Raw genomic sequence first — 14,163 nt, forward strand, 5'->3', positions numbered from 1 at the left:
AAAAAAAACCCCAACGTCAACATCAGGGGAAAATGCATTTACCACCGGTTTCCTGTAAACCGTGACACACTGGTTGAACTGCTGGGTCACGAACTTCTCATGTAAACATTTCTCGAAATCCCCCGGTAGACTGAGAAAGGGCAGTTCAGTGTCAACCAGTCTGGTCTAGACCAGATCGAGACGGGAACCTTGCGCTGCATTTCGAGTCCAACGAGCCGAACGCAACTCAGCTCGAGGATCCGCTCATGTCTTCCACTTAGTGTAAACGTAAACGGGTCATGCTCTGCTCTCAGCAGAACTCCTACTTCACCCTCGTTTTGCTTTTCTAGACAAGACGTGCTGCAGTTCCAAATTATATTTATTTCTTCATCTTTTTGACCGTCATTCCATCAGAAGAGTTTGTGTGTTTGTTGGACATGAAAAAACAACATCTGTAACATCTCCAGTGGACACATTAAAAATACAGTTTAGGATATTTGATGTGAAGTTCTGCTAAAAGGTTATAGCCCTTAATAACTTTGTTTTTGTCTTCATTTAGCCCTCGCTGGGTCTTTATAAACTGAAATAAACTATAAAACTATATATAATTCTAAAAAATAATTTTGCACAGGGGATCGGGACATCAAACATAGAACATAATGCATGTCCTGTATATTTGTACACCAGTATAGGACATGTTGGTTGCTAAACTGAAACACACTAAGCATTTTTGACATATTGACATTATGCTTTCAGATAACGTATATGACTATTGGTATTTGGCATTTACACATTAAGCGAATAAAGACATTCTCTGCGTGATGCCAATGTTTGGGGAAATTGTTCGCTGAACTCATCGTCCATGGATGAGAACGAGTCGGTGTGCTTTCTCGCAGAAACCTGTGAGGAAAAACTAAATGGTGAAGATTTTATAGGAAGGACACAAAACGCTCACCTCTCGGGTCATTTGCTGCCTTTCTGCTTCTTCTGTCTCTTTTCTCCTAATTTCCTGTCTATTCACTGATCAATAAAGTCCACTAGAGCCTAAAAAGCTTTAAAAAAAGAGGAAAAAGAATACAAAAAAAAACCTACTAAAATCTTCCAAAAATAATGATTCTGTCAGGATGCCCTACATCGAGAAAGACAAGGTTTAACTGCTTCATTCCTTACACTGTCACAAAATCAATGCACACATTGCATTGTGAGGCTGAAAACACCGAGAAGAGAAAACCTGCAATCATGATTGTTTAGTGTTGGTTATTATTATTATTATTTATCTTTTTTATTTTTGGGTTAAAAACACTTCCTTAATTGCAATTCCTGTCATGTTGCGACGCCTGCTGCATGTTTGCATTTTCTGTATCGTATATTAACATCTTACCTGTCATGATCCGTGTTTCTGTGTTTATTTTTGAGATTTCCTGTGTTCAGTCCTGTTTTCCTGTGAGTCTCTGTCCTGTCCTCCCCGTTGATCGCTTCCCAGGTGTGTCTCATTCCTTGATTACCCTCCCTGTGTATTTAAGTTCACCTGTTGTCTTTGTCTCCTGTCGGATCCTCGTCTAATGTCGTCGTGTTACCAGTCTGTTTCTCTGTGCCTCCGCTGTGGAATACATCACTAAATCACCATCATCTTCCTCTTACCTGGGTCTCTGCCTCAATCCTCAACCCCACCTCATGATATTACTAAAGCATTACAAGCCGCTTTTTTTTCTTTCTTTCTTTTTTTTTTTTTGGGAATATTGGAGCCGTCTTTCCGTGTGACCCTGTCATTTCCTGCAGAACGTACTGTTATCTGACAGGTCTGGAGACCTGGACCTCATATTTGGTCTCGTTCTTCAGGCTGTAGGCAAAAAGCTTCCAGCTTCCTCGTCGCTTTTTTTGTGCTTTCGTGCTTCAGGACGAATAAATATCCTGTGAGGAAAAATAAGAAAATTGGCAAGAAATGAAAATACTTGGGCCTTGGTGCAGAGAGAGAAAGAGAAGAAAAAAAAAAAAGACTTAAATATGACTGATGTATTGATAGTGACATTCCGCTGCTGCAGCGATTATTATAATCCACTGTGTTGTAAGTTCCTGTTAACCTCGTATTAGTTTTCATTGAAATTATGTGGAAGTGGCTGTTACTGGTGAAAGAAAGAAAAACGGAAAAGAAAAACTGACCTCTTTGTGACACTGAGGCGATGGCATCGTGTTTTGCAAGTTGAGAGTTCGACCAAAACCCAGACATGAACTTGGAACGAGAACGCTGAAGATTTTAATGAAGCGGACAGAAAAGAAACGTACGGGACCTCAACGAGGAAAACAGGAACTAAAGCAGAAGCAGAAAAACAGAAGGAAAAGGCAAAGGACAAAAACCAAAAAAAAACAAAAAAAAAACAAAGAGAGAGCCTGTATGGTGGTCAGAGAGTGGACACTGGATCCAGGTGAGCTTAATTAGAGGAACATGTAACAGCTGTGGAGAGGAACAAACAGGCAGGGAAGGAGAATAATCAAACACAAACCGAGAGAAGATAGACTAACATTGACCTGACAGAAATAAATCCAAACGCACAAAGATCAAAACACAAGAATAAACTCAGAAACTAAACACTAAGGAACAAAACAGATACGGCAACACGTTTCCAGCAACAGTAAATACAGAGAGACGAAGTGAGTATGGCAAGACCTTTAGACAATAATGAAGAACTCTGAAGTGATCGAAACTCAAACACCCAGAGATGATAATGGACAGACGTGTGCCAAGATGTCGTCGTTTATTAAATACGTTTATTGACTGTTAAATACAAACAGTCAACCCGTTCAAACATTTGGTAGAGCTGTCTTTCAAAGTGTGGGCAGCCTTCCGCAAGCTCCTCACGATAGGCTGATTTAATTTTTTTCCCCCTTTTTCTCATGACACAGCGCTTCCAACTAGGTCAGGTTTGTAGGTTAGCTTAGTCACACACACCTTTTTTTAGCTCAGCCCACATGTTGTCTATGGGATCTGCGGCTCCAACCGCTTTTGAACTGAGCTGAACTGAAATTGTGACGGCCGCTCCAAAAACAGCGTAACTAATTTGGTGGTCTGCTTGGGATCATTGCTCATTGTAAAGCTTTAACCAGGCCGCCATCTTTAGGTGTTGCTTCAGTATTTGCACGTAATACCGGTCCCTCGCCCAGCAAAACACAACCACAATATGACGCTACAAAACCCGTACCACACAGTTATGACGGTCTTTATGGGCAAACACTCAAGTTCTAGTTTCATCAGCCCAAATGACTCGTCTCCAAAAGCTAAAGTATTTGTCCATGTGTGAAAATTTCACTGCAAAAACACAAAATGCTACCAAGTATTTTTAGTCTAGTTTCTAGTGCAAATATCTTAGTGAACTTGAAATAGGACAAACTAATTTGCAAGTTTTTTTTTGTTTTTTTTTTATCAAGAAATGAAGGCTTATTTTAAGTAAATATTTAATATTGGTGAAAACGTACTGGTTTCATTGGCAGAAAAAACAAACAAAAAAAACTTACAACATGGGAAAAATGTCTTGTTGTAAGTGAAGTAACCTGCCAGTAACCGGTTACTTAAAACCGACTCCTTTATCTGGCTAAAAATGCTACTAGTAAGTTAGTTTTGTCTTATTTCAAGGGCACTAAGATATTTGGACTAGAAACTAGACTAAAAATATTTGGCAAGATTTTGAGTTTTTGCAGTGTTGTCTTTTTACTTTGCTTTTAGAGTATTTACTTCTTCCTTGCTGAGTGAGCTTTCAGTCCATGTCGATAAAGGAATCGAGTCGCTGCGGATTTTTGCTTACAGGCATAGTGATCTTAGTGTATTTAAACTACTTAAAGTAAGCGATTTAATAAAAACAATCTCTCAAATATTCTTGCATTCACTTAGCAAAAGGAAAGAGTTGCTTACCTGCCAAAGAACAGAAAATGTTTAAAGTTAGAGTAAAACAATCTTTGCACATGATGACCTTTTTTTTTTTTTGTCATTTGCTTAGAACTCAACGAAATTAAGGACTGCATATCGTCCTCCTCGGCCTGATCCGGTCATTTTTTTCCCTCCTGCTTTATTCTGCTGCAGGTTTCCGAGGAGCTGGTTCCTATCCAAAGCATGCATTAGCTGAAATGAAGAAATATTCAAACTGCAACTAATGTCAGAGCAGAAAAACAAACCCCATTAATGCATCCGTGAGTGAAAGTAATTCTTCTGCTGTTGCAATAGAAACGGCGACGTGATATTTCACCGTCTTGATCAGTGTGAAAGGAAAAGCTTGAGATGTCGCGGCTTTGCCAATGGCTCAAGTCGATAACCTGAGGCACTTTGTCATAGAGCTGTTGGATTACACAGTCAAATCAAACGAAATGCTTCTGGAAGGGGAAAGAAACAATGGGAGCTGCATTTAGTGCTTTCTTCATTTGTTTATGTGTTTAAGGGAGAAATGGATGCTGGGCACTGGACCGGACCGGACCGGACTGGACTTGTCTTCTGGAAAGAATATGAAAAACTGATGAACAAAAATTCTAATATATTCCCAAAAACCTTGAGACATATTTGTAGGAAAGGTGAGATAAAATACTAACTTCATCTAATCAGTTTTTTTAAAATATCTTCATTAATATCTTCTTCAATATTAAGGAATGCGGTAGGAAAATCCTTAATCTTCCATGTCATGAACTTTAAATATTCAACATGCTGACTGGAGCTTGTAGAGTCTGATATGGAGTTCCTGAATTGTTTTCCAATTTGATCTTGGGACGAAGATCGTCTTAATTAACGTCTTAAGAGTAATATATTTGTCCCTGTAGGTTTTATTTCTTGTTTTATATTTTTTGTCACTCTGAAATGAAAAGAAAAAAAAATCAGTAACAAAGTAAACTGAGTAAACAGAAATAATAATAACATTTTTTAAAAGGGAAAAAGCTCTTCTCTAAACCAACCTGTTTAGAGAGTAATTACTTTTTGTATTAAAAAGAAATTTCTCTCTAAACCTAGAACTGTTTGTGCCACCATGAGCAGAAATAACTACTATTAAACCTGCAGTATGAAATATTACAAAAATGTTTTTTCCATATTTATTAAAACTGCCTTTATGTTGTGACAGTACGTTATGAAATAGATAGTCTGTGGAAAAATCAAACCCTTAGTGCTATTATTGTGGTCTCCAAAAATACATCGCTCCAGGTCAAAAACAACCAATCAGAACCAGGAGGAGGGTCTTAGTGCTGCCAAGCAACCTCGTGTAAGCGCTGCTGAATGTACTTAAAAAAGCTGTTTGTCTGCCACCATCGGTGGCCATGCTAACTAGCCTTAGCATTTCTGGCTGGCTATGTTGTGGTAAACTAGCTTTAGCCTAGCAGAGAGCAATGGGGACCTGAGAGTGATTGATGGCGCTAAGACCCTCCCCCTGGCTCTGATTGGGTGTTTCTAACAAAGTGGTGTATTTCTGTGCTTCACTTGGAGCACTGGGAGAAGGTAGAGGAGTTAATTTTTTTCCACAGATTATCTGTGTTGCATTATACAGTCATGACATAATGATAATTTTAACAAATATGTAAAAAAAAAACATAAAACAAAAAAAAAACATAAAACAGTAAAATAAAAGCTACATATTGCACCTTTAAGTGTCTAAAACCACTGGCAGCGAGTCAGTCAAATGTAACATTTAAAATGTATTCTGAAACACTTAGGCATGATTAAAAGCATAATCAGAAGACATCTACAAGGAGCAAACCCATTTCTTTTTAACACAACTATATTCATGCATGTTTTTCCTCCTCATAATCTGACAAAATGGCCATTTGCCGTCTCTGCCGTCAGAAGCCATTAACAATGAGACGCGGCAGCATTTATGTGGCATTATTGAGTCAGGCAGAAAGAGAGTGGGTTTTAAATGTCCCGGTGTGGGTGAAGCTATCATCTTCACAGCCCTCAGGCTAACTTTCAGGATCCAGTTTGATCCTCAACAAACTAGTGTTCCCTCGTCGCATCGCTCAGGCTGCTGTTTGTCTGCGCCGGTTGATCCACCGTGTTGCTTTCCTGATCAGGTTCCTGACAGATTCTCTCTCGCCAACACATCAACCTCTTGCTCTAAGGTTGTTGCCCTTGTGTGTGTGTGTGTGTGTGTGGGGGTGCGTGTGTGTGTGTGGTGCGTCTGTTCAGGCGGTGAGGAGAATCTCGGGAACCTGCAGTGAGCAGTTAGAGCTCATTTAGTTTCTCGGCGTAGAATATTGACTGAGCCACGAAGCTAAAAATGAAAAATAGCACGACTTTTATGATTAAGAATATTCAGTTCGTCTAAGTGCAGACCAGCCCCCACTGTTGCGCCACAGGAGAATATCGCCATCTACTGACGAAAGAGAGCAATAGCAGGTACCGACTTCAATGAGACGATGTGTTTCCACTTTTCTTTTCAGAAGTGTTTGCTGTTGTTGTTGTTTTTTTTAATAAATAAATAAAAAATAGTTTTTACATAAAACTTACAATAAAAGTGGACTAAATCCTATTTTGTATTTCAGACCTCCACTGCTGTTGCCTGTTTTTTTTTTCCATTTATTTCTGAATATCATTAATATTTATTTGCACTACTTCTCCGACCCAGTTCACGTCAGTGAAGGCTTCTGACTGTGTCACTGTTAGATATTACAACAAGGATTTCTGAACTTCTGAGGAGTGACCCAGTTCAGCGCTCGAAACTGGGTGTCTTTCATCTTGAAGAATGTTTTCTCTGTTTGAATAATAAGGGCAGGGCTGGGAGAACTGTATGTTAGGTGGTGTTATTTTCACAAAATTAGTTCAGTGAATGAAACCGAAGACTACATTTCTGTTAATGTGAGCGCTTATGTGTGTGAAAATAAATGTCTACCGTATGGGAAGATGTTTACGATTTCAGAACATATCGATGTTTCCGAGATTCTGGGATGAGACTTTAATCAGTCAATCGACTATGAAGCAAAGCGCCTTGTAAAAAATAGTTACGCCCATTGAGCTTTTTAACATTTCGTCTCTTTAAAGCCACGGACTCGGACGCATTTCTTTGGATTTTAGGTCCTACATTTTATGTTGCAATCCTGCATAAAATAGAAAATCATTGTGAAGTGGAAGGAAAATGATTTATGTTTTTCAGATCTTTTTTTTTTTTGCAAACCAAAATCTGAATGGTGTGGCGTGTGTTTCCCGCTGCAGCCCTACTGAGTGACTACCGCCTGTCTTTTGTCGCCACAAGTCCAAACAAGAATTTGTGCCCGTTCTTATTTGCAAAATAACTCTTGCCCAGTCAAAATAGTCTGAACATGATTCTCAGTGGTATTTAGGTATGAACTTTGACTGGGCCATTCTAACACATGATTATGTTTAGATCTAAATCTTTACCTCTATGCTCAGGCTGTATATTTTGTGTGGTTCTCCTGCTGAAAGGCGAACCTACATCTCTTTTTCATCCTCTAACATGTTTTCTACCAATGCTACCCTGAGTTTAGCTCCATCCATTTTTTTTCCCACCAACTCTGACCAGATTCCTTGCTCCTGTCGAATGAAAGGATCTCCAGATGAGGCTTGGGATTCATTCCACTTCAGTCTGTGCTCGACACACCCTGGTGCAACTCAAAGTGGTACATAGCATTCATATTTCTCAAGCTAAACGTGACCAAATGTATCTCGTATTAGTCCCATCTGCGTTAAGTGTAAGACATCTCCTTGGGCTCTGTTCCATATTTATTGGACTTCTCCTTCGCCGTCTGAGTTTTGCTCGTCGGTATTCCCAGCATGTCACGATTTCTTAGCCGTCCAACTGAACTCAATCCTTTTAACAGCTGTTTTTGACATTTTCCTAGACTCAAATTTGCCCAGATCAAAGCCGGACATTTTTGGCTTTCGCCTCTGTCTTGGCTCGTCGGGTGATTCTGATTAAATGGAGGGACCCCCCTCCTCGCCCCTTCATTCCTTCTGGATTAGAGATATTATGGCGTGCTGCTTGCATCTGGAGAAAATCTGACTCACTAATAGGGGGAGTTATAGCCAAATTCATAAACTATTGAGACCTTTTATGATCATCTTTTAGAATCCAAGAATTACTTTTTTTTCTGAGTAACACTCTGTTTTTGTTACTAAGTTCAGCGAGTGAGGAGAGGGAGACAGCGAGTTCTACTTCTATTTAAGCGTTTTTGAGTGTCCTAGGAAGCACTAAACAAGCTGTATTCTGTATTTTCCAGACACACATGGCAATTTTATGGTACAATCAAGTACCTTCAGTTGTTATAAAAATGCGACATATATCAAATATGACTTAAAAGAATTTAACACCTTGAAATTGAGCCTCTGTCTCTTTAAAAAGAATATTGCTCTTTTTGAGACTCCGCCTTCAGGAAATCATCACAACATTGCTCCTCTATTAACCGTGTCATTTCTTCTCTATTACTAGTGTTGCGCTGAGAAGTAGCTAGCATAATGTGTGCAGTTCCACCAGGTGTTTGCTAATTGCTGCTGGGCAAGGTGCTCTGTGAGGGTCCCAACTCCTCCTAGGAGGAGCTGCACCTCGAAGGCGGGGCTAGGTCCACCCAGGTGTTTTGCACAGCTGAATGGTTGCCAAGGGAGATTAAAGGATTTCTCAAACATGCACGAAAGAATCAAGGCTACGCTCCAGGTATGCTTATGATGAGGGAATAACATTATAACCACCAGATTCCCTTGTCTTCTCTCCTCTGGTCTAGAGTTCAGCACAAACATTCCTACCATTTTCTCTCTTTTACTGACATTTCCCAGACCTGTGACTCTGTTGGCATCAGAGTCCGTCATCATCACCCGGGCCCTGAATGATTCAGTGCGGCAGTCATTTTGGCGATCTGCATATTTGTTTCAGCTCAAGTTTTACATCAGATGCCCTTCCTGACACAACCCTCACCAATTTATCATAACTTGCCTCTGAGAGGACACGGCATGCTTCCCCCTCAGGCGTGCTCTATGAATATTGTGAGAAAACAAGAAAAAGAGCAATGCTAATTACGGCTGGAGAACATCTAAGAGGTCAAATGGAAACTGTCACGCTAAAGAAAATGGAAATGGGGTCTGGGGTCTCTGTTATGCTGAAGCGTCTCTCTTAATCAAAGATAAGGAATTAAAAGAATAAACATTAAAATTTTGACAACAAAACCAATAACAATGATGGAGATTATCAGTTAAAACACTTTTCATTTCACCATTGTTTAAAAAAAAAAACAAAAACAAAAAAAAACAGTGGAAAAATGGCCGTCCAGCTAAGTTATTAGAAATCTTGTTCACATCTCAGACCAACAGAGACTTTGTGCTTACTTTGTCCTCAGTATTTTCAGGATTATAAGAAGTAAGAGGTGCAAGGTTTAGTTTCAGCTATGTTCGACAACTCAGAATAATTTGACAAACTGGTTCAGAAACCTTTAAATCAGGACGTTACTGCCAGTGTTTCTTAAAGTTCAATTTTATCTGTTTATAAAACAGATCTGTTGAGTTCATTTAATCTGTTTTAGCTGTTAACTTGTTCTTATTTAGTATCTCATTCCTTTCCCCTTCAAATTTAATTACTGTCTGTTAAATTAATTTTCCTTTTAATGGACTTCCGTTTCCGTGCTTTCAGTTGACTGGAGCACGACTGGCTTCCACAAGAACACAAAGCACAATATTTAGAAGGTTTAGTCAGATGATGAGTTTAAAACGGATTTTTTTATTATTTTATTTTAAAAGATAAAAAAGATAATTGTAAAGATGGCGAACGGAATGTTTTCTGTAAAAAGAAAAAAAAAAACTTGCGCTAAATGCATATTTATCTAGCTAATATCTCCGACCGCAGTAAAATTATAATATCAGATCCTGCATGCCCTGGCTAATGGTAATGACGTATTTGCGGTTTAGGCAGACATGAAGAATCGATCCCTGCTCTCTCGCGAGCGTAGAGCAATGTTGTCATGCCTGCTGACGAGCTGCGCTAGTCACTCTGCCATGGCGGCCGTAATGTCGCTGATTAAGGAGGGGACATCGTAGCGTCTTGTTTGAATTCGCTTTCTTGGTTGACGGGTACCGCGCGTGTTTCGTTGCTCTTGGTTTGAATTTAACAGCATTTATCTCCGAAGCGGCCATGACCGTGGAGCAGAATGTCCTCCAGCAGCATTCTCAGAAGGTAAGCCTGTTGTGGAAGATAACTTAACGGTTAGCTAACTTTAGCCTAACTGGATCGCTGCATAGTTTTATGACTCAACAACAAACAGGAGACCGCAAGTCAGCGTCTCGGTTAGTTAGACTGGCATTTAATTGCGGATTAATTAGGTTTTTTGGCAACCTATTGTAAAGAAAACTGTTTAGAGCTGTTTAGTAATTCCTCTTTAGTAAGGCCCAATGCTACGCAGCTGTCCAATATTATGCTAGCTGTTTGTTAGCTACCGCTAACGGGACCGTGTTATGACAAATTTGAGCTAAGTCCATCTTTGTGAAAGCTGGCTGCTGTTCATAGTGTCATTTATAAAACAATAAATTAATTTATGTCGAAAGAGAGTAAACTCCTATGCCGTTTGTTTTTTCTGAAAAGCAAGCCCAGTGGCAGTTTTGGCTTTATTGCTGGTATTTTTCCTCGTCTTCTTATTAAATTCGTGTTTTAATTCAACCAACGGGCATTGTGCTGGAGAGTCTTTGGGTGGGCTTCCTTAATCAGTGGTATTTATATATGCAGTGCTGCATAAATAGCAACGCTGCGTCTACGAGTGCGAATGTTTCCTTGGTTACTCATCACATAGCTGATGTCTTTGTTTACAAAGCGTGGCCAGCGGCGAAGGCGGCATACAGCCGAGCCCTGATGCGATTGAGTAGTCAGATAGCGAGCCAAGCTTGTGATGGTTCATAGCCGGTAAGGCACATTATTATGTTACATCCCATCATGCTCTCATTTTACCAAGGTGCTTTTAGAGTCCACTCCATTGCTGTAGATCCTTGTTTTCACGGGGTTTAGCGTGGCCGCCGTGCGTAGCTCCGGTTGTTGAAACGCCGGTTTTACGTTTTGTCGCTCCAGTTACGTGCAGCGATGTTGCATAATCACAGTTAAATGTCCTGCTTCTTAATACACTTCTTGTGAATCTGACGTGACTTGGGGTAAAATAACTACGGAAGCTTTCCACCAATGACTCAAACCTAAAAGTAGCAGCGTAACACAAACCGCCCTGACCTTCACGGGGCCTGCAGTTTCAACTTGAGTAACAATAATGACATTTAAAACGCACCTTTTTTTTAGTGGTTGGTGTTTGTAAACATTGCAGGCCACGCCTCCTAACCCTAATTTCCGATATTAGTAACAATTATTATTATTATTATTATTTAACGCATTTCAAAAAATGTGCTCAGTGTTTGTATTGTCCAGAGGGCTTTTGGAAGTGTCGGGTGTAGAGCCGTGTTTCATGTGATGACCTGTCATAGGAATGGACTTTCCTGTCGGGTTGTTTTGTTTTCTTGTGTTACAGAACCAAACAGAGACTGGGTCCACCCTGCTCTGTAACCCTCTGCTGAGCCCCAGCATTGCTCTGTTGCCAAAGGTGTTTCGCTGAGATTCCCTCGTGTGTGTGTGCGCGCGCGCGTGTGTGTATGTGTGTATGTGTGCATGTCTGAGTCACTGCTGTTGTAGATGGCATGGCCTAAAACTGTCTCAGGCTGAACCCACACCATGCCTCATTGATCAGGAAGACGCCATCCATGCCATCCAGACCTGCACCCATCAATCTTTCTGACGCTGACAGAGTTACATTGTCATGTCAGCCTCTGGCTCTGCCATTATAAACAGATACTGATAATGTATGGAGAGTCAGACCCGTTCCTGCTAGATTTCTTTAAGTAAACTAGTTTGAAACTCAAATCTTCTCCTCACTTCATTTGACTTTCTTGGTTATTTCAAGAATAAATGGTGACAAGAGTCGGCTTTTGCTGTGGGTCCTTCCAGTTGTGTGCCGTCTGTGTAAACAAGCAGATTTTCCCAACCCAACAACTGGAGACTTAGATCTACGATCCACAGCTGTGATTCACAAATGTTTTCTCCTGGGGTTGTTCTACTACTTAATTTATTCTTTATTTATTGAAGAAAAAAAATCCAGATAATTTTTATTTAAAATATATACGTATAAATAAAGGGACTGGTCATTCAGCTGGACGTCAGTATTTGCAGCAGAGATTAGCAGGTCGAATTGTTTCACACATCAGACCAACTGCTGGGATTTTAACACTTAAATTTTGAGTAATTAATTACATAGATGTTAAGATGTTTAAAATTTTAAGTGTAATTAATCTTTTTTTTTTTTTTTTTTTTACATACAAAAGTCCTGAGTCGGAACCTTTGCATTCGCTTGTTTTTGGTTCACCTGTAAATCTGAAACACAAGAGCCATCCGCAAAAGCACATTTCTCTTGAACCGATGGCTAATGTGATGGGATGCTGTAAAAGACCACTGTGCTAAAAAGGAGTTAGCCTGTCAGCGAAGTTATTCAGGCCCAAAATAGCATCTCGATACTAGACATGTTGCAGCAGCACTTTGCACCGATCTGTTGGTTGAATAAGCTTGATAGCAGAATTGTTGTTGACCTTGTGCATATATTTATTCAACACATTTTCACCAGAAACTGTTGTTTTTTATTGAAAATGTTTTATTTTCTCGATGTAGCTTTGCTTAAAAATGTGATAATTAAATTAAACGACTTGTGTTTATTTTGTTATAAATCAGCACAACAGCAATGGCACATTTTCACTTGCTAGTCATTTGCTGTGCTGTACTTGTTGGCTTGTCTACTCCAAAACTTATGAACTTACACGTTTCATGCTAATGCTATATTTATCCAGTTAGTCACACAGCAGCAGATGTTCAAACTGGACACTAATGACATCGATCAAAATCCTTAACAATATCGTGATTGCGGTAATTTCCAATGTTATTTTTGCCACTGGATTTTCTAATATTTGTGGCTCTAGTCCAGGTTGCATGTTGCCTTAATGAAACAAAATTGATTAAATATTCATTTTACCAGTCAGATTTTCAATTAACAAACTCTAGATATCTTCTGACAAGGCAAGTTTATGACTCTAACATAATTCCCAAACGGCACAATAAGAATAAAGAAAGGAGATGTGTAAAAAGAAAACATGTAAAAACAAGAAATGTCTGAAAAGAACATTAAACATATAATAGAATCTCATGCCGACGCATTGAAAGAAAAGTTAGAGTGCCGTAATTGATCTCCCTTTTTAATTCGGATCTGGATCATCACATTATTTAGCATTTTACCAATTTTCCCAACACTCGAGAATCCTCTGTCAGCCTAACTTTTTTGTGGCTGTTGCTTTTTTTTTTTCTTTTTTTTTTTTCCCCCAGCTGAGATTTTCTAATAACTTTTTGTGAATTTCTTCTACTGTGGTAATGCTGTGATGCTTACCTACATTGCAGAAGCAGCAGCCACGCAGAGTTTTCCACTTTCCACTTGTCGGATAAAAGTTTCATTAGCTTAGTGCGAGAGCTGCTGTGTGACATCACGTCATTTCTCCAGGTGCTAAGTTTTTTTTTTTTTGTTTTTTTTTTACATTTTATTTTAATTACCTTTTTTGTTGTAACTGTTGCAGATTCATAAGAGCGCCTTTAAAAAGCTTCTGTACAACAGTGCTATTGATGTCGGTCTCACCCAGAAAGCCATTATTTCCAGTAGAATGTGGCCTGAGGAAACAATTCAGTCTGCAAATTGTTTTTACCTTTGTGTTGTTGCAGTGGAGTCAAAAAAGGTCTGCTTATTCATTATATTTAGTGGAATTAGTCCAAGCATGGGCTATTTAGCTTACAGACTAGACCTTGTGGATCTGTTTGACATCTAAACAATACGACGACTTTCCTATTCATGATGGCTATGAATAAGATTTTTGATACAGTTCAGTTCCTAGATTAATTTGGACGAGTTCATGCTCTCTTTATTGTGAACCTTATGGTTTTGAATGGGATTCACAGCGACCTCTAGGATGTTTGATGCAGCAGCAGAATAACGAGAGTTTTAGGGACTTGGATGTCATGGCAGACAAGCTAAACAACAAAAATATGACATAACTTTGAACATGCCTCTTTCTTTTAAAGGTTTTCTGACTAAAAATAAAATTCTCCACGATTTTCTTAATTTTAGAAAGTTAAGAAATTGTCCTAATTTTAGGAAATTTAAAAT

At 39.3% G+C, this 14,163-nt stretch overlaps 1 protein-coding gene across 5 annotated transcripts in view; it reads left to right on the forward strand.

Annotated features, from left to right (window-relative positions):
• Window positions 1-9,878: 9,878 nt before the first annotated feature.
• The window catches only part of usp25 (ubiquitin specific peptidase 25), a 34,871-nt gene continuing 30,586 nt past the window's right edge, over window positions 9,879-14,163 (forward strand). For 4 of the 5 annotated variants that reach the window (XM_015049048.1, XM_015049051.1, XM_015049049.1 and 1 more), the window contains exon 1: window positions 9,879-10,115. In XM_015049048.1, coding sequence (XP_014904534.1) covers window positions 10,074-10,115 — 42 coding nt within the window. In that variant the 5' untranslated portion in view covers window positions 9,879-10,073. The remainder of the gene's footprint in view (window positions 10,116-14,163) is intronic. The other variant, XM_015049053.1, reaches the window with a different exon arrangement.

The sequence above is a fragment of the Poecilia latipinna genome, unplaced genomic scaffold, assembly GCF_001443285.1.
Source record: "Poecilia latipinna isolate Pla-1442-1.1 unplaced genomic scaffold, P_latipinna-1.0 Scaffold922, whole genome shotgun sequence".
NCBI lineage: Eukaryota > Metazoa > Chordata > Actinopteri > Cyprinodontiformes > Poeciliidae > Poecilia > Poecilia latipinna.